Source organism: Lepisosteus oculatus, chromosome 3 (genome assembly GCF_040954835.1).
Source record: "Lepisosteus oculatus isolate fLepOcu1 chromosome 3, fLepOcu1.hap2, whole genome shotgun sequence".
Lineage (NCBI taxonomy): Eukaryota > Metazoa > Chordata > Actinopteri > Semionotiformes > Lepisosteidae > Lepisosteus > Lepisosteus oculatus.
In genome coordinates this window covers 35,505,791-35,527,956 of record NC_090698.1, presented here as the reverse complement: position 1 = coordinate 35,527,956, position 22,166 = coordinate 35,505,791, and the positions used below count along the sequence as shown (strand labels likewise).

The following is a 22,166-nucleotide window of genomic DNA, read 5'->3' as shown; positions in this document are numbered from 1 at the left end:
AACCATGCAATATCTATTTTAGGCATACACGTTATTGTTTCCTATTTTTGATTTTCTTTTAAATTAAAAGAATTGGTTGCCCATCATGCCACATAATATTACGTTACATTTTTATGTTTTTGAGAGAAAATATAGCATAATACCTTCTTGCGTTATGAAGTCACTTGCAACTGGGATCCACTTAATTCAAACTAAGGTTTCTAAAAATGCAAGATAATACTATTTTACTAAATTACTAGATATTTTTTAAATAAAAGCTGTGAAATTTTTCACAAATCCCGATCTTTATATCTGTAGGTTGGAGACTCTGAGTCATTCACGTTTTTATTTCATTATTAATATAACTTAACATCAAATATGTTATCATGTATAAAAAACAAAAAATGTCAAAATAGTGTACATAAAATTTACTATTTTATTTTTTAAAAAGTCTTTGTTAGAAGAAAAAATCGTGCTCGAAGCTGTTATTGAACTCAGATCTCCTTGACAGAACCCCTATTGATAAACCCACTGTACCAACGGGCTGCTCAGAAATACAGCCAAGACAAACAGCTTAAAAATGTTTCTAAAGTGATCATGCGTGAATGAGTCAAATTAAAAATAAAACATGCTTACAAAGAAAGTGCATTACAGTAATACTACCAGCTATATAAATACATATAATATGGAATACAGAGAGAGTTTAAGGAATTAGACAGAGGTCGTGAACACCCTGTCTCAAAAATAGACATTTAATAAATTGAAGCTTGTGAAAACAGTGACAAATCACCCCAAACAAAATACAATTTTAAAATACAAGCAGTTTGAAATTATTAGTTATTAATAAATCACTTAACTTTGAACGTGTTGTGATATTTAGAAATACCAACAAATTCAATATAGTGTCCATAATATTTACTAGTTTAGTTTTTCAAAGAAATGTTTATTTGTTAAAAGAAAACTCATGGCGAGAGCTGGGTTCAAACCTCCCTCCTCTAGCATGCGAGTCACTCACCAAAGCCATTACACCAACATGCCACTTGACAACTTAAGCTGTAGCTGAAAAGGGTAGGCAAAAAGTTTCCAAGTAATCGCGGGTGAATGAGTCAAATTGATGCAGATGTTTACAAAGAAAGTGTAATAATTTGAGCTATATGAATATAATTATATCGTTATTAATTTCTTTAGATATGCCATTCCATATTATATTCCCTATTAATCAAATTCTAAAAAGTATGCATTTTTTACAGCGATAACGAGTGCAAGTATTTATAGAAAAGGTTAAAACATAACTTTTTCTGAAGCATATAAACTTAATATAGTCAGAAGGAGCATGTAAAAACGTTTACAAAATGTTTCAATTTCAACTACAGTGCCATGAAGCATTAAAATATATAGAAAAAATAATTTAAAACATGTTTTATAATTGCTTTTGCAGAGGAAGTGAAACCAAACTAACACAAAGGATTTCAATATAAACGATATGAACAAAAATTTGCATGAAATTCTAATAGCTCCAATACAACTTGCAGAACACAACCGTAAATCATTCTTTGAAAGTAATTCAAGTCTTCTAGCCTCTTTTTAAAATTCTTATTTGCTTTTCGATACAGTGTTATTAAAGCCATTATGCTAGTAATATAGTACAATATGCTGTTACTGTTACTGTACAAATGATTAGTGCAGGAAAGCACTAATGGGTTAATGAATATTTAATTTTAATTATTAAATTAAAAAATATTTTTAAAAGATTTGTGCGACAGCCACATACAGCTGTCGTACACTAAAGTACATTTATTGTGCCACCTGGCAGTTTGACTATGTCAGGTCAGACATAGTATTGCTGTCTGAAGCATCTAAGCAGGCAATTATGCTAGAGCTAGCAGTTCCTGGGAAGACCAGATGGAAGAGGCCAATGAAAGGAAGGGTGCTAAGTATAACGACCTGGTTAATCTGTACCTTGGGAAAGGGTAGAGAGCATGGTGTGAGCCCAGAGGTGTCTTTTGGGTGTAACACAGGATATCAAGAGGAAGGCCAACAAAACCACCATATAAGCTGCAGACAGAGCGTCACGATGGCTGTGGTGCTTGATCAACCCTGGATGTCACCTTAGCGAAAGTGTCTGCTGTTGAAAGTCCTGAAACACGCAGCGTTACAGCGCAGCGTATGCAATGATGTGTCCAGGTGCATCAAAGGATGTATTTCTCAGTGGTGCATCATATTATTTGAAAAAATCAAAGCAGTATTACATGTTGCTGTTCGGCATGCTGTGGCACTTTTTGTGGTATGCTAGCTGACACCCTGCACATTTTAAAAGACTGCATCTGTATGCTTCCCATGTCTCCACTGTGCTTGAGCCCATACCATTCTCGCACCAGTTCAATTTAGTAGTTAATACCTCCAGATTAACTACATCCACAAACATAATTAGTCAGCAATGTAATCTGCCCATAATGGGTTTATTCCATAGTTTAAAAATAATTTTCAATGTAGCTGTTAAACATTAAAAAAAAAATTAAAATCATTCAGTGAAAGAAACAGATTGGGTCTCATGTCATACTCAAGTGAATTAGACAGTACACTAGCTACTTGATTCCCAAATGTTAAAATGACAGAACAGTCCCAAAACATATGAAGGTAAATTTCAGTATATTTTGATGCATATTATAAATCTCTAGAAAATAAATTTGTTCACTTCAAATGATGATTGCAGATAATGATTCCCTAATGACTCATACTTCAAATGTATAGGTATTCTGATATAAGATATTCAATATCTGAATATATGCTTTCTAACTCACTATCCATTTTTAATAACTGTTTCTAAAAAGAATGCTACAATGGAATGTTATAAGTAAAACTCAATAACTCATTGCTTATCCATAGGACTTGTCTTTTAGAATCTGTGCACATAACTTTTCTTAACAGTCAGATTGCAACTGTACCAAAAAATATTTTGTTGAAATTGAAAAGATTAAGGCACTTACTGCTGCAGATGTTGTTCTGACTGTACAGCCCTTCTGGACACTTATGAAGGCACTTTCCTTCATGCAGGACATTTGAGTAGGCACAAGCTGTGCAGTTGTGAGCACTATTCCCAATGCATTTCATACATGTAGGATGGCATTCTACAAATCAGAAAAACATTAATCATAATCCTCATAATAAACAACAATAAATAATTTAATATCAAACAAATGTTTTATTGCAGTTTCATTACTGTGATACTGTGATACTTTCTAAACGTAAGGCTTCTTTCTTTAAGGTTGGCGATTTACCATCTCAAAAAAGTTTTTTTGATCACTTTAACAATGATTCAATGAAAAGCAAAACATATAATAAAAGTAATGACCCTATAAGATTACTGAGGTTCTAATTATGCACAGTATTACAAATTATTTAACAAATGCAAGGTAAAACCGCTGGACAGCTATAAAGCTGCAATGCAAATTCACCATAGTAAACTTACAAAGTCATATTCCAAAAATAATAATAAAGTAAGCTTAATTTAAATGTTTAGATTTTCAAATAAATTACTTTCAAAGTGATCTTTATCTATAGGCGAATGGCCCTCTGAAAGCAGCTATGATGTATGGTTGAACTGAGATCATTTTAAATTATCTGTCTAGACCACATATACTTGCCTCTACAAATCATATCAGTTTCAAGATAGAACTGCGCTTTACACTCTGAAACACAGACACCATGGAGTAGCCCGTTGTGGTCTTGATCAGAGTGTAGTACCTCCTCAGGCTTCAAACACTGAACACAATCAGAATGCTTTGGACCAACACAGGAGCGACAAGACTGATGGCAAACTAGAGGATACAAGAAAGCAGTACACAGCATACAGTGATACAGTGCGCATGAACATAATGTAAAAAAATACTTTTACATGTGTATTTTCATAGAATGCCTTGTGAACTTTTGCATCAAGAAAAATATAAGAAGCAAAAATAAAACAAATTTTATTAACACAAACAGTGATTGCCACATGCTGTAATATTAATATCCTAAGTAAATGAAATATATTTTAAATTAGTTTTAAAAAGAGTCTGAAATGTAACACAGAGTATTATACTGGAACACAAGAAATTAAAGCTCTCTCTCTCTCACACAAAACAATTGAATGCCCGGCACACTGGGTTGTGTCTATTCAGTGTACACACAGCAATAAACTCAGATTGTTAAGATATGAAAGAGGAAAAACTAATAATATGCAGAATAATTATATGTATTATGTATACTGATGGAAAAAAGAAACGCAACATTTTCTGGAATTAGAATACAATAGTTATAGCTTACGTACTTTCACAAAAAGTTCATTTGTTTTGAACAGCAATACAGCTTGTGCAGTGAGGCATTGCAACTTGCCAATCACACGGAAGCTCATTAGGTGCACTTTTACCCAATGAGGTCCAGGTGGAACAATATCTGATCAGGTCACCTTTAAAAAGGTCTTAATTCAAAGCTTAGGTTACTGAAACTTAGTCAGTTTTCTGTGCATTCCATAATGCTTCAAATGTCACCAGAACCATTGCCATGCTGCAGGAAGGCATGTCATGTGCCAGTGTTCCCAGACACTATGGAGTAAGCCACTCCACTGTGTCCCGACTGCAGAGAAAGTTTCAGAGGACTGGCAGGACAGATGACCAGTCCAAGATCCGGTCACCCTCAAGTGACCACTCTAGAGCAGGACCGACACATCAGACTGGTCCATCTGTGAGATCGTTTTAGATCTGCCACCTGTACTACTGCTGAAACTGCCCGCAGACAAAATGCCCGCATCACTGACAGGACAGTGAGGCTCCATGCTGCTGGCCTTAGATGCAAGGTGACCTGTCAGAGGCCCTCTCCTCACATCTCCTAGACGTCACACCCAACTGGCTTGGGCTAGACAGAGGCTGCAATGGACTTATCAGCAGTGGAATCAGATCCTCTTCATGGATGGGCCTGTTCCACGCAGATGGGAGGGCCAGAGTGTGGAGGAGGAAGTGTTGTGTTTCTTTATTGTATCAGTATATATTACATAAATAGTATAATTTGTGGGATGTAGATTCTTAAACTCAGTATTGAACTTAACTAACAAAGCAGTTTGAAAAGTAACGGGGTTACATTAAAAACCACAAAGAACAACAAATGTATTTTAAAATTGATGACTATAATTATATATATTTAATACTGTCACTAATAAGTGACCACAGAAGGTGTTCTAGAACATGTTTAGATGCATGTCTTGGCCATTCTAGACATACATATGGGTAATTAGGCCTGTCTACAAATTTTATACAGATGCAGCCATTCAAAGTGAGCGGTACAGACACGTACCGCAGGTAATTGGCTGCGGTATCGCGTATCATGACGCAATATGACGCGGTGCGTGATTGGTTGACCGACAGGGGCACTCGTGGTCCGTTGGTCTGTCGTAGAAAGACTTACTGTAAACGTCTTTACTGTGCCCGTTGTAGATATTTAATTTTACCACTGAAGGGAAATCTTAGTAGCTGAGCATAAAAAGAATAGGAGCATACTGTAATGCGTGTGAAGGCCATAAACGATATTAATTTTGGAACATAAACATACAGTATATAGCTGGTCTTGGTACTTTAAATAAAAAAATACACACTAGTATTCCATTTCTCCCTAAACATTAAACATTATAAGCTTCGAAGTCTTTAACTAACGTGATACCGGAGTCAACAAGCATACTTTTAGAATTTTATTAAAAGGGAATATCATATGGAATCGCGTATCTAAAGAATTTAATAACGGTATTCGTGTGCTAAGACAGGGCTGTGTAGGGCTGTTTCGCCTGCCTATTCATGCGAGCTGTCTTGTAGCCCACTGGTCTACGTGTGTAACTACCAACTGGCAGGTTGTGTGTTTGAATCCAGCTGGTGTTGGACTTTTCTTTTAACAAACATTTCTTCGAAAAAATAGAATAGCGATATTATGGACAATCAATTGACTTTTATATTTCAAAATATCACAACATGATCGATATTTGTGATAATTTGAACATATCTTCCCTTCTGACAGCGGTTCCTGCTTCTATTGTGTGTGTGTGCAACAGAGTAAAGTTTTATAGAGAAATGGAGGCTGGACAGTATGCGTTACAATATAAACATTTATAGTGATTTAAATCGTGTTCTGATTTAAATCGCAAACGCGTGTTTAATTATGTGTTTTTTAATCATAATCAGGCTAATGCATTTCTACATTTTCTGTATGAACCAGCTTAGAGGTTCATACAGAAAGACAGCTTATGTTTAAATTGAGTGTAAAGTAATTTATGCTTCTGAAGTCATGGTCAGCATTTATTATTGTACTGTGCTGTAAACTTTTTCTGTGCCTAGTCACATTATTTTATAGCGTTTTTATTGCGTTATTAAATCCGGTGGAGCTGTGTGTTAGTTTCCTGACTCCCATGTCACATGGTCTGTGATTGAATCCCATGGAACTATGACTAATTTTTAACAAACATTTATTTGAAAAAATGAAACGTTTCCCTTGGTCAGAGATTAAATAAAACCTCACTTGCACCAAACAAATTTATATTTCTAAATATCATGACATGATCGAATTTAAGTCTTTTTAATAACAATGAATAGTCACCTGTGCGTTACAAAATATACATTTATATTGATTTGAATCGCGTTTTGATTTAAATCGTAAACGCGTGTTTAAATATATGTGTTTAAAGGTGATATACTGTATAAAAGCGCTGATTCCTATGGAGAATCAGGCACTGTGTAAGAGCCGGCGCACCAGAGCAGCGCACTGCATTTATAATTTAGTTTTTAAAATTAGTCAAGCAATATGAAGCATCTCCTTTTACTTTTAAGTCCCTTAAATACATTGAGCACAGCTTTCTCACCACTTAAGATTGCTTTTGATACCATCCTTACACAAAGCAGAAGGGAGATCTTAGTGCCTGAGCATAAAAAGAATAGGAGCATACTGCAACGCGTGTGAAGTCCATAAACGATATTAATTTTGGAACTTAAACATACAGTATATGGCTGGTCTCGGTATTTTAAAGAAAACATACACACCAGTATTCCATTTCTCCCTAAACATTTTAAGCATCAAAGTCTTTAACTAACGCGATACCGGAGTCAACAAGCATACTTTTAGAATTTGATTAAAAGGGAATATAATATGGAATCACGTATCTCAAGAAATTAATAACGATATAATTATATTCATGTTGCAAAAGAACTGCAACGGACATAAAAACTCCCTTGCTTTTAACAGAGCGTTCCATAATTTCTAACTACGAAAATGCCAGGTGAAAGGATTTGTAAACATATTTTGTTAAAGCAAGTCAGTTTTTTCCGCAACACATAAAATACATTTTTCCAAGAAAGTTTAGCCTTTGTCACAAATGAAACCACTAAATATTACATTACATTTTCTCTGTTCTGACCTGGAGTTACAGAGAAATTTAAATTCTAATAAGAGATTTGTAATGAGGAAAGTCATACCAATCACTCATACCAGGATTTGCAATTACAATACAAATACTTTCTTTCTGTATGTGTTTATTTTGCAGTTTGAGTCTATGGCATTCCTTTGGGGGTCTATACTCCAAGGCATGACTTTTTTATGGGAACATGACATTTTTTTAAAGTCTTTTAATGCAAGCTTCATATAAACCCTTAGCAGTGGTTACTGTCTGGAGCAGGTACTTGAATGGCACAGATTCATTGAAATGATTCAATTTCTTTTGAATATATTTGGGATAATACATATTCCAGAAATCACAGCCGTTGAATTATCCAGAAATTAATTTCTCTCAGGGTGTAATTAACCCCTCATGGATGGCATTGTATGAAATGAGTTTGTAGTTCCCCATTTGCCTCTATAATGAGATGCTGTGGACACTATTTAATACATTTTAGGATTGTCCATAGGAAGGTATGTTCTAGAAAGAGTGAACTTCTGTTTTGCCATTATTTTTAATAGGGACGTTACATGTTTACACTTGGTGCTCCTACTAGAGGAGAGGATATGATTAATCTAGGCTTATCACAGAAACTGAAACACATCTGGTTGGTTAGTCTACTGTGGGTAAAATGTTACTGGTACCGCATGTTGTAAAGCTCAGTATTTTCTCTCTTGGCCTGACTTTTTTTAATGTCTGAGTGTTAGAATCCATATTGTTGCTGGTAAGGGAACGGTAAGTGATGTGATTGACACAGTCAAAGCCTTGTACAGAGATACCATTGTAGCTGTTTGACAGTATTTTAGATGCCCTTAGTTAAAAGCATGGGAGGAAGTACTGCCAAGGGGAGGGGGGGGAGCAAGGATTTTTTCTTTGAGTTTGTGAGGTTATTTTTTGTTATATTGTGTTTCAGAAAGCAAGAAAATAAAATGTACTGTATGATACAAAGAGAAAGAGCTGGAGTAGATCCTCAGATCAGTTTGCTACTAGCAATCAAACAAAAAAAATGGAAAGAATTGTCTCCTCCTGATTGGAACCTTTCTTACTGTCTTATAATTTATCAGGCTACCTTTTAATTTCCACTTAGAGAAGGAAGTCACTTGTCATGCAGCTATTTTATTCTTCATTGCACAATATGCTCTAAGTTAGCAAATGAAACATGAACACTTATTGAAATAAATCAAGAATATGATTAACATGAATGTATAAACATCCAAACTATACTTTATCACATTTAATTATTGGGTTAGCTTTTTATTGAGCCAAAATGTTATAAATGTGTGAACGTCTGTAAAATGGAAATATTTATATTTTTCTCTTTTCTGTTACCTGCCTGACAGCATTTTGTATCCCATTCTGTATATTACTGGAAAATATTAGACCCAACCTAAAGAATTCATGGGGGTAGTGGGACACAGTACTGCAAAGAGTCTCCTAAAGGGACAGAGCTATTAGTACTTATGTGTTTGAGTCTGGAGAATATAGTAAACTCTAAACATTAAGGGAATGCATGGAATCGGAAAATATAAATTGCATAGTACACAAGACTTAACTGGTTTTATTCTAGGACAGCAGACAAGACTGAGTCATGGGACTCAGAGGATCCAAGGCTAGACTGAGTATAATAGGCTTCGGGCTTCTATTGTGACATCTACTGTAAATTATAGAAATGTTAAAAGTAAACAAAATAAAGTAACTAAAATGTGGTCTGAAATCACCCCTTTAGACACCCCTTTTACTTCACTGGTGTCAGATATGAAAGGCAATAGTCTCCCGTTCTGTCTGCTGTGTGTTGCAGCAGAGGGACTCCCTGCAGCTGAAAGGGGCAGAGTAACTTGCATGCCCTCTAGTAGTTTACACATGCACGACTTTAAAAGCTAGCAAGACAGGTTTCGATTCACATTAGCTGGCGAGCCTTGTTAAAAAAACTAATGATAATGTAACATGCCACTGTTTGTTCATGAACAAAGTTATACTGAGATTTCCTTAGATACGCGATTAAAAAATAAATAAATAAAAATTTGAATCTCCTGCGGAACACATTCCATAAGAATCAGCGGTTTTACAGTATATATCGCCTTTAAAGGTGGCTTCTCAAAACGCTTTACGGGATAAAAACAACCAGAACAGCAGCAACAACAATATTGTATTTCATTGCACTTTGAAAACCAAGTAATAACTTAACTATACAGTACGTGCAAACGTTTCGTATGTTGCTGTCGTGAATGCCTGCGTACCCATAAGTATCTTATTTGCCTTGAGTCCTGTCTACAGTATCTGTCCCCCTACCCCCTCTCTCCCTCAATTCAATTCAAGGTGTTTTATTTGCATGACAGATGGGTACAATTCTTGTTGGGAATGTATACTTTGATATTTACACCCGGCGCGGCACTGAGGGAGCGTCTGCATTTATAACTTAGTTTTTAAAATTAGTCAAGCAATATGAAGCATCTCCTTTTACTTTTAAGTCCCTTAAATACATTGAGCACAGCTTTCTCACCATCCTTACACAAAGCAGAAACTTTCCGATGACTCACAGTACAAGTGGAAAGATTACAGATTTTAATCGTCTTTAATTTTGTCTTTAATTTTGTCTTATTAAGCTCTAAATTGCATTTTGAGCGCGGTTTTTGACTTTTTTTAAATTGCATTTTGGGCGCGGACAGCACATACAAGGGTTAATGAACTGTGCCAAGAAATTTAAAATAGTATTCTTTAGGTGTGAGGGTAGGAGTGGACCGCAGCAGGCATAATCAGCAAACCAGGAAAACAAAGAACAGGACAAGTGAGATGTGTATCCAGAAAGCGAGTGATCAGAAAAAGGAAATGGAAAACGCAGAAAAAGGAAACGCTTTACAGGATAAAAACAATAACAACAGTAGTGGCTGGGCAAATGATTTTTTTTTATCGAAATACAAATTGAGATACTGTATAATGATGTGCATGAACAAAGGTATACTGCAATTTTCCTTAGATACGCGATTAATGCTTCATAGGAGGAGGCGGTCTTTTCCTCTTGTCTAACAGTCTGTCCACAAACAAAACATTCCTGTTAGACAAGAGGAATTGAAAAAAAAACAATTTTGTCAATGAAAACCGGTGTGTGTGTCTCTCTCTGCTGGATGTCCCTCTCACAAACTGCTGAATGAATAAAATAATCTTATTGAAAACGCGTTTGCGATTGTCTGGTATTTAATTTGGTCCCTTTTAACTGTTTTTCGATCTACTGTATTGCTTTGAGATGCCACTTTTAAAGGCGATATGTAAAATAAAGTTTTTTATTATTGTTATAGAGAAACATGATCAGATTTTCCGTGGTTCAGAAAAAAGTTCTAAAGTGCTACACATAACTTTCTTAATTCCATGTATTTAAAGCAGTGAACTACTGTAGGTGTCACATAACATTCAGAAATACAATCACGTATTTGACAAAAACGATTATAATCTAATCCTTCCACGTTTGATCCCAAAATCCCAAGAAATATAAATCTTGACGGGTAGAAAGCTATGCTGAAAGTTTATTAAGATACTTAGAAGACAAAGATACTGTATCAATTTATGTTGCATTAGCCTGATTATGATTAAAAAACACATATAATTAAACACGCGTTTGCGATTTAAATCAGAACACGATTTAAATCAATATAAATGTTTATATTGTAACGCATACTGTCCAGCCTCCATTTCTCTATAAAAATTTACTCTGTTGCACATACACAATAGAAGCAGGAAGCAGAAGCAGGGACCATTGTCAAACATGACTTAGAATCGATCATGTTGTGATATTTTGAAATATAAAAGTCAATTGATTGTCCATAATATCGCTATTCTATTTTTTCGAAGAAATGTTTGTTAAGTTTTGTTAAAAGAAAAGTCCAGCACCAGCTGGATTCGAACACACAACCTGCCAGTTGGTAGTTACACACGTAGACCAGTAGGCTACAAGACAGCTCACATGAACAGGCAGGCGAAACAGCCCTACACAGCCCTGTCGCAGCACACGAATACCGTTATTAAATTCTTTAGATACGTGATTCCATATTATATTAGCAGAAAAGCTTAAAACTACCACTTTTTCACATGCTATTTCACATGCTAGTTAAATACTTCGATGCTTAAAATCGTTAGGGAGAAATGGAATGCCGGTGTGTATTTTTCCTTTAAAGTGCTGATTCCTGGAATCTGACCGGCTGACACCCCTCTGAAGTGGTTCCATAAAATCTGGTATATGGAAAAGAAAGCGTTGATAAATACAAGTGTCTTTTAATACACTCTTTGCTGTGCTCTTGAGGATCCTTGTGATATTTTAAGCTCTAGTTGAATGATAAGTGTCGCATTTTAAATAATTTTCGTAGTTAGAAATTATGAAACCCCCTGTTAAAAGCAAGGAATTTTTATGCCCGTTGAAGTAAAACAAAATGCCTGATAAAGTATGGCTTGGACAGATTCCAAGTGCTTGTACAAATGTGCTAAAGAAATTATACTTTGAGTATACAGCTTGTCCAAAGTCATCCATTATTAATACTATTAGTAATATCTTCAGTAAAGGCTTTGATGCATAAATATTTCTGATAAAGGTAGGTTGTGTACTTTTGTCCAACTGAGCAATCTTGCTTTCATAAAATATACCAACATTTAAATGACTGATGATTAACATGCTGTAATACACAGTTCAAAATTAAAGGCTCAAATGCTGTACATGAGAGGTTAAGCTCCCCCTGGCGGTTTTACAAGACGACACCACGTGAACTGCGTGATACCGCGACACGCCCACTGGGGTATGCCGCGAACTACCTCACCCATTTTGAATGGCTGCATCTGTACATGAACTTTAGCTTGCTGTCACTATATTTACTTAATTAACACGAGGCCCAACTATGTGGAAACCTTTGCTTTCAATATACTTGGTGTCCCTCATTTACCCAGGTGTTTCCACTTTTTTATCCACAACCTGCATATTTAAATATAAATGAGTGTATTAGTGTAAAGGGGTGTGAAGGGAAAGACGGATGATGCTTTTATACTTTTGCAGACTCCAAGATGAGAGTAGAAGCCTTCTCCACACATATCCAGGCATGTTCCCTGGTGCAACACTAATCCAGCAGGGCACACACTGCACTGAGATGCTGAAGGGCCACTGCAGTCAGCACAGGAACTATGGCATTCTGCAAGAGAACCACAGAACTGGGTCAGATATTTGAAGATGTGCTTCTTTTTGTTTTCCACAATTCTATTAAAGTAAATGTACATTACTAACACCAATTCCCCCAAAGTAATTTATCATTTTAAGGTATTAATACTTGCAGTAAAAATATAGCCTATATATGTCTAACAATTAGACAGTTCATACAGAAAAACAAGTTTATGTTTGGCCACATATCACAAGAAATTTGTATCACAACAGTAAATATACTGAGTTATAAACATGTCTATCCCCATTTCTTCAACCTGTTTACTGTGATTCCCCTATGATGTCATGCTGAAGAGTATATAATGTTTTCAGAGTAGAAGTGTAGAATGTAATATGTATGTATGATGAATTTGCATGCTATGCTATGTATGTATGATGAATTCAACATACTCATAATTCATAATCAATGCAATTGGAAATCATGTCTTTGACAGGTATTAGTTCGTAGTTTTTCAGTGCATTTTACTGTTTAGGAAACTAAATAAAGGTAACACTGTAAAAACAGTTAAACCTGCAAGAGTAAAGAATCTTCTAGTGATAAACATGTAACTAAATAAATAACTCACCACTGCATCTGTTAGCTTTATCTTTGTAATACCCTTTTGGACAAAGGGGAATGCATTTCCCCTGGTGCAGTGCTCTCCCTGAGGGGCAGCGCAAACACTTTGAGCTGTCAGGGTAGCACATGAGGCAGGATCTGTCACATGCTAGAGTCAGAAAAACAAACTCTAAGTACATCAACAATAACTATGATTGGAGCTTAGTGTGTACATTTACTCACGAACATCTTCATTCATAGTATGTGGTGAGCCAATTATTTTATAACATTTTGTTTACTGGAAAGTATTGTGAAACTGAATTCAAGGCTGTGAATGTTAAAATTATCTAATGTAATGTGTCCAAATGTTCAATTCTTTCTTGTCACACTATAAAAAATTATAGACTAGATATAGTCTATATATTTTCAAAGTATATTTGATTGCAAATGTTGTACAGTAAGCATTTATTATTTTGCATTAAACAATTTCCCAAGCAAATATAATGTCCGTAGAATTAAATGAGGAGTGCCTCACTACAAAAGATCAGGTAAGGAATACTGTGCAAACTGATGTGATAATTCTAAATTACCACTATATTAACTAAAATATATTCCATTTTGCCAAGTAATTATGAAAATTACAACTTGTTAAACATAACTATAACAATCATCTAAGGCAGTAGTATATTGTCACAGCAATAAATGAAAAACAAATAGCATAAGTATTCCTAAATAATTACAGTCTATGGATTTTTGAAATACAAAAACTGTTTTAGAAGATCAAAACCTGTTTAAGGAACCATTCCTTTTCTGCTTTGTGCCACTGTACAAACATTAAGAATCATTTTAAATGATGTATTATTTTAAATAAACCTTTAAAAAGCCACTTTGTTCAACAATTTTCAAGCAGTTTAAGGTTTTCAGGAAAACATCATGGTTAAGAAAATAAATTATAATGTCATAAATATAATAGAAAACATGATAAATATAAGTTCAACAGTTACCATAGCAAGTGCCTTGTTTAACATAAAAGCCCAGCCCACAGCTGGGTACACAGCGCCCGCTTCTGAGGAAAAGAGAAGGATCAGCACAGGAGAGACATGCCTGCTCTCCAGGTCCTTGACAAGAACTACAGGAGTCATGGCAAGCTGCAAAATATGGAGAAGAAACCTTTCAGATCCATGGGATTAATTTAGTGGCCAATATTGAAAATATTTTACATATAGCTAAAACATAGCATTATTCACTCTCATTTTGAATGGCATGCCAGTTCTGTTTTTACCAGGATAAAACACTTGGAACAATATAACATCTATTTTCTATTTTTGATATTACAAACAAATGGCAAAATTCATCCCTAAGGTTTTTTAAAATATGTGTGTATATTCTTATACACACTTTGGGACTTTGTCCCAAGCAGGAGTTTCAAAACTACTGTATTAATCCTTAATATAGTTAATGGAGTATAAACTTTACAAAAAAATGAGTAATTAGAGTGAAACTTAGAGGGCTGATAATGTGCTCATAACTGAAAAATACAGACTAAGATTATTTAAAGGTTATTAATTTCCAGAAGAAATAATGAGGTTCTAGGTAAAGTTTAAATGAACCACCCACCCATTTTCTAACTGCTTTATCTAATACACGGAAGAGCTGGAGCCCATCCCAGAAGGCAATGGGGGCCAAGGCAGGACAGAGGACACAGACAGGACACAGGTCCCCTGGCTGGGACACCAGTCCAACAAAGGGCACACTCACAGGCACAAAGACAATTATCCTACCAGTATGTCTTGTGACTGTAGGAGAAACCAAGAATACCTCGTGAAAACCTATGTAAACCCAGGGAGAACATAGAGAACTTCAAGTATATAGCACACCAGGGAATGATCACTGCAAGGCAACAATGCCAACCACTGTAATGTCCTCTAAGCTAAAGCTAAACATTTCTTGGAGAGTTATAAGTGTCAAAAATCTTCTGATTCTGAATTATCCTTTATTGGCCCTTTACATATAAACTCAGGATATAACAGAAGGTTAAAAGGCTTGATTTAAGATTGATGCAATAAAAAATAAAAATATAAACATAACTTAAGTCTCTTTGAGCCTTGTACTAAACAGTTGGGGTCAATTGTAACGAACTGAAAGTAGTGTACTACCAGGAGTTCAACCCATGCTTAGTATGCAGCTGCGGTTTAAACTTGTGTCCAGTTGCAACGAACTTTGCCGCTGTGCGTAGTCTGCAGCACCGTACTAAACCTGTTCTCAATTGCAATGAACACAAAGTAACAGCTGCTGCCCTCTAGAGGTGACTAAAGTAGTGGACTAACTTAAACCACCTCTTCATATAATTATAATTAATAATAATTGTTTACACTTATACAGCGCTTTTATGGACACTCCACTCAAAGCACTTTACAGGTTATGGGGACTCACCTTTCACCACCACCAATGTGCAACATCCACCTGGATGATGCAATGGCACCAATAGTGGACCAAAACACTCAACACACATCAGCTATCAGTGGGGAGGAGAGCAGAGTAATGAAGCCAATCCATAAATGGGGATTATTAGGAGGCCATGATTGGTAAGGGCCAATGGGAAATTTGGCCAGGGCGCCAGGGTTACACCCCTAGTCTTTTCAAGAAACACGCTCAGATTTTTAATGACCACAGAGAGTCAGGACCTCAGTTTTGCATCTCATCCGAAGGACAGCACCTATTTACAATATAGTGTCCCTGTCACTATACTGGGGCATTGGGACCCACATGGACCGCAGGGTGAGCACTCCCTGTTAGCCCCACTAACACCTCTTCCAGCAGTTTTTCCCAGGAGGTCACCCATCCAGGTACTGACCAGGCTCACACCTGCTTAGCTTCAGTGGGTTGCCAGTTGTGAGTTGCAGAGTTGCAGCACTATGGTTTAAGCAACTTACTACCACACTTGGTGTAACGCTAGATCACATTAGAAGGCTCCCAAATGTAGTGGAAATAATATTGTCACTATGTACTGAATTTATGCATCTGTCACTTGGAAATTTATTGGAATATTGAACTCAAATTGCTTAACACTCATACCATATTTATTAATAATGAAGTTTATTAATACGTGTGTATTAACAAAAGTGTAATTTACTAACACTTAGATTTAATGTCAATCACTATTACTAGCTGTGAATTTTATGATATCCTAGGGAGTTTAGAGAACAGAACTTAAGCTAATAGTTATATAAATGGAGCGTGAGCCTTTAATGTGTTCTGGGAGTCAACTAAATAGATTTGTTAAATATTTTATCGTGGAAATCAGAGGAAAGTGATTATTTATGATAGTTCTTCGGAACACTGTCCCTTCTCTGTTCATATCACAACATCAATCGACTGCCTCAAAAGTAGAACACATTTCAGATATAACGTCACAACAGGACATTCTCTACAGCCACAAGACGAGACTTTGACAGCAAAGGTCCCTCTGGCCTGGACACTCATGTAAGACGGTGTAGTGGAGTGGAGAGTGTTGATGTGGAGGAGAGTGGTGCAGAAGTGGTGCAGAAGATCTTTGTATTGTATTACAGCATTGTACACATGCTTAAAAGAGAAGAGAGAAAACACAAGCCTTCTTCAGGTGTGAGGGTCTTCTGCTCAGAATGAAACGCTAAAATGTAATGTAGGCTCTGAATGGGTTCAATTATGATTTGGGCTTGATTGAGGCCGCTGCCTTTCATCTAAAATCCTGCTTGAATCCTTCTAAACTAAAAATTAGACACAAGAAGAGAAGAGGCTCTGGTGAAATTTCTCTTTTTTTAATTTTTCTTTTGTTCTTGGAAAAATATCTTACCCGCTGCAATCCAGGCACAGAAGGATTTAAAAAAGTCAGACAGTCAGGGGGGAGAGTGAGTTCTAAATAAAGAGGTATCCAGGTAACAGTGAAACGGGCGGACAGTCTGGGGAGATCGCCTGTTTTCCATGTAAATAGTTCCCTGGTTCCGCACCCCTTGGTGTTTCTCTCGCTTTCTCTTGGGCTGGCGGGCTTGTCTTGTGTCTCTCTCTTGTCTGGGCACGTGCTTGCTGGAAGGTGTTGACGTAAACACCCGATCATCAGCTCAAAAGATTTCAGTGCTTTGTGTATATTCTAATGGCAGTGGGGCAGGGTGTGTGGGAACAGGTTTGGTTGAAATTGCATTGGGGATCTATGTTCTTCACACCTGAAACATTTTCTTTGAAAGCATTTTCTTCCCAGTTTAACCGATCTTGTTACAGCATTTTACAGTTTACTATTATTGACCATTTAATTTTAAGTGCTTAATGCCATTTTTTGACCATGCACGAATATTCTTATGTCCATATCTTCGCAAGGGAATCAGTGCGAATTGTAATACTAATTAAATGACCACAGGTACTTTCCACCCCCTCTGACAACAGAAACATTCCTATTCTTAGCTCAGCAGCTTATTACAATATAGGGTGTTCAAACCGTTTTTTTTATACAGTGACACAGCGTCACGTTTGAATCTGTTTTTCCGCGTTTACAAAGAAAGTGGAATTCAGTGATACTACCTGCTATATAGATACATATTTTTAGATATATGGACCCTTAAATTAATATAATTATGAATAATAATGATAATAGGCCAGTGAAAGCTCTGTTGTCCTTCACATGAATGCCTGAAACATTTTACCAAACCCAGGATTTTACACTATATTCCCCATTATAAAATGGATAAATCCGGTCCTGAAGTCTGATTGCCTGACATACATTCGAAGAAGTCCTATATTTTCTAATACAGGCTTATCCCGGAATTTTGAAGAAATTTTAAAGATTACTTCTTAGCGTAGATAAAAAAGCTTGGATTCCCATGTACAGTATCTTATAAACATTTTCCTGTTGTCTTTGTTGATCTCTTGAGGATCCTTGTGATATTTTGAGCTCTCGTTTAATAATTGTAAGAAATTATTAAACGCTCTGTTAAAAGCAAGGGAGTTTTTATATCTGTTATAGTAAAAGAAAATGCCAGACGAACTAGGGATTGAACAGTTTTTCAGTGCTTGTACATTTCAGTGCAATGTTCAAATAAATGTGCTAAAGAAATAAACAAAAAAGTAAGTTATTCCTTTATCATATTGGCTAGCTAATGTCCCATCTTTGTTAGTTAGATCAACGAAATGCTGTGGTGTTACTTTTTGTCGATGAAAAAATAAAGTCTTTTTCATTTAAAATGACGGTTACAAATAATGTGGACCAGCGTAATACTTTGAGTTTTACTGGTGGAGCTCATACAGCTGTGTCTGGATATCTTGGTCAAATATTCGGCTAGTGTGTATTGTCTGTTTAGGGTTCTGTAGCATTCCACATGGCTGGGCAGCTTGTTCCCCCCTCCCGCCCCTCTCTGTGTACAGTAGAGCCAATACACACTAGCCAAATATTTGACCAAGATATCCAGACACAGCTGGATGAGCTCCACCAGTCAGGACAGGCAAATAAGATACACTCTACAGACATTCACAACAGCAACATATCATAAAATATTTGCACATACCGTTAAATTATTACTTGTTTTTCAGGAAGTTAAAAAACACTTGAATTACTTATCCAGTCTCTCAAAATAAAATTATTTTTCAAGCAATGTAACTAATGTCGGGCAATGTGTTTTTTTTTTAATCTAACATTGACAGCCACATCTTAAATCTTGTCAGTCAGCTCTTGTGGTGATTCAAATAATTTGGGATAACAAGTGATCTCAAAGTCACCGAGTTCACAGAGCTTCAACAACAGATGACAACTTCCTTAGTCCTTTCTTAGTCTTCCTAAAATTGTTAGACGGGGTGGGGGGCACTCGGGAATGCGAGTTATGCAAGTTAAATTATGAATGAATAAAAACATTTTATTAAAAACACGTTTGCGTTTGTTTGGGAGCTATATTATAGCTCCCAAACAAACGCAAACGTGTTTTTAATAAAATTATTTTGCAACAGAGCTCGCTGTATCACCTGCAAGTACACATCCAACACCACACTCATTCAAAGCCCCACAGGACAATTCCGGATCACCCAGATGGCATCTTGTAACTCCAGCAACCTTATTTACTGTATCTCTTGCAGTAAATGCCCAGTTTCTCTCTGCATTGGAGAAACAGGAAGGAGACTTGGAGACCGCTTCAGAGAACACGTCAGGGCTGTGAAGATTAAAGATCTCTCCAAGCCCATTGTTTCTCATTTCACCTCTGACGGCCACGACCACTCTAATCTCTCCGTCTGTGTTCTCAAAGATGGTTTTCCGAACTCATACATCAGAAAGACTACTGAAACCAAACTTATCCCGCAGCTAGGATCACACCTTCCCCCTTCTCTTAACGACAGACTACTATTATAATTAATTTTCTCCATTCAGTGGAAGTATCATTTCACACCTCTCGACACCTATTCTGACTTCACACCTCTTGATTGTGATAAATATTTAGCTGAAAAGCTGCAAATTGTAAGCAGGAACACATCATTATATCTTATAGGAACAAGTAATAGGTTTATTCCATGCTGAAAAAAAAAAGAAAGAGAACACGTTTCGGCCGTGGAGCCTTCTTCAGGTGTGAGAGAGACAGGGCAGTAGGTAAAGGTAAGGTAGCAGGAGAACAAAGGTTGGGAGGAAGGAGGAGTGAGAGGCAGGAGCAGGGGACAGAAAGAGAGGCCAATCAAGAGGTGTGAAGTCAGAATGGGTGCAGAGAGGTGTGAAATGAAACTTCCAATGAATGGAGAAAATTTAAAAGAACAGTAATCTGTCGTTAAGAGAAGGGAGAATGTGTGATCCTAGCTGCAGAATAATTGTAGTTTCGGTGGTCTTTCTGATGTATGAGTTCGGAAAACCGTCTTTGAGAACACAGATGGAGAGATTAGAGTGGTCGTGGCCGTCAGAGGTGAAATGAGAAACAAAGGGCTTGGAGAGATCTTTAATCTTCACAACCCTGACGTGTTCTCTGAAGCGGTCGCCGAGTCTCCTTCCTGTTTCTCCAATGTAGATGGCTGTGCATTTACTGCAAGAGATACAGTAAATAAGGTTGCTGGAGGTACAAAATGCTGTCTGGGTTATCCGGAATTGTCCTGAGGGGCCTTGAATGAGTGTGGTGGTGGATGTGTACTTGCAGGTGATACAGCTAGCTCTGTTGCAAGGGAAAGTGCCTGGTGTGGATGGTTGTTGAGGGCAGTCAAGGGAGCTGTGAACAAGGAGGTTACGCAGATTAGGTGGTCGGCAATATGAGATGATAGGGCGATCAGAAAAGAGGGCCCCAATGGAGGGATCATCCTGTAGGATGGAAAAGTTGTGGTTAATGGTCCTGGGGATAGGAAGTGTGTTAGGGTGGTAAGGAAGCACCAAAGGAATGCGGTTGTTGCAGCGGGAGTTCCTGATCGGGTTGATGGTCCGGGGGGTGTTTTTGGCTCGGGCAAGGGCCCTGTCAATCACACTGCTGGGGTATCCTCTGTTGATGAAGATCACATCTCTGTACACCATCATTCCCCATAATGACGGCCTTACAGCCCTCAAGCGCACGCTGGACAAACGCACAGTGCTTGATCCACCCACCCACACCCTGGTACGCCTTGCAGAATTGGTCCTCACACTGAACACATTCTCTTTCAATAATCCTTTTTACCAACAGGTCAGTGGAGTTGCCATGGGCACCAGAATGGGACCCAGCTATGCCAATATTTTTGTCGGCTGGGTAGAAGAACGCTTCTTCGCTTTCTACACTGGCTATGTCCCTGACCTCTACAAACGATATATTGATGACTGCGTAGGTGCCGCCACATGCTCCAATGATCAGCTTGAGTTCTTCCTGCACCATTTCACCAACTTCCACCCGTCCCTCAAATATACAGTTAACATATCTTCCACTACTCTTCTGTTTCTAGACATCAACTTCTCTATCAACTACCCCTGACTGTCCACTTCAGTTTATTACAAACCCACGGATTCACACAGCTACCTCCTGTACAGCTCATTTCACCCCAACCACACTAAAAACTTTTTCACAGTTCCTTAGGCTACGACGATTATGCAGCGACGAAATCAACTTCGAGAACCAAGCCCTCGAAATGTACTCCTTTTTCATCAACAGAGGATACCCCAGCAGTGTGATTGACAGTGTGATTGTGATTTCAGCATGGAATAAACCTATTACTTGTTCCTTTGTAGTACATGAATATAATTATATAGTTATTAATTTCTTTAGATACGCTGTTCCATATTATATTCCCTATTAATCAAATTCTAAAAGTATGCTTGTTGACTCCGGTATCGAGCGTATTCGCAGAAAAGCTTAAAACTTCCACTTTTTATACACATGTTATTTCACATGTTAGTTAAAGACTTCGATGCTTAAAATGTTTAGTGAGAAATGGAATACTGGTGTGTATTTTTTCTTTAAAGTACCGAGACCAGCCATATACAGGTTACATACTGTAATACTGTATGTTTATGTTCCAAAATTAATATCGTTTATAGTATTCACACGCATTATGCTCATATTCTTTTAATGCTCAGGTACTAAGATTTCCCTTCAGTGGTAAAATTCCATATAAATATTCAATACTTAAATGGGCACAGTAAAGACATTAAATATACATATACATGCTGTATACAGTACAGTTTTGCATACAGTAATGTTAATGTTCCTAAATCAATATCTTTTATGAGCATGTGAAAGGCATGGTGAATCGGAGATTCTAAAAAATTACTGTACTTTGCATGATTGGAAACAAATGCGTGATTGGATTAACGAAATGATATGGTGTTACTTTTACAAAGACGGTCAATGAAAAAAAGAATGTGGACCAGGGCAATACTTTGAGTTTACAGCTTGTCCAAGGTCATTCATTATAAATACTATTAGTAATATTTTTCGGTAAAGACTTTGATGGCGACAGCTCAAACATGAGAGGTTGAGCTTTACTAGCTCCACCTTGCGGAAATTATGGTTATATTATTTTACTTGCGGTATCATGTGGTTCTATTTGAGAATATATGG

The 22,166-nt window shown here is 36.9% G+C and overlaps 1 protein-coding gene across 1 annotated transcript in view; it reads right to left on the bottom strand.

Annotated features, from left to right (window-relative positions):
- Window positions 1-22,166, bottom strand: part of fras1 (Fraser extracellular matrix complex subunit 1) — a 364,870-nt gene that overhangs the window by 218,504 nt on the left and 124,200 nt on the right. The window contains exons 14-18 of the mRNA XM_015364800.2: window positions 14,160-14,303; window positions 13,184-13,324; window positions 12,451-12,591; window positions 3,624-3,797; window positions 2,967-3,107 (exon numbers count right to left, since the gene is read on the bottom strand). Of these exons, the coding sequence (XP_015220286.2) occupies window positions 2,967-3,107; window positions 3,624-3,797; window positions 12,451-12,591; window positions 13,184-13,324; window positions 14,160-14,303 (741 nt within the window). The remainder of the gene's footprint in view (window positions 1-2,966; window positions 3,108-3,623; window positions 3,798-12,450; window positions 12,592-13,183; window positions 13,325-14,159; window positions 14,304-22,166) is intronic.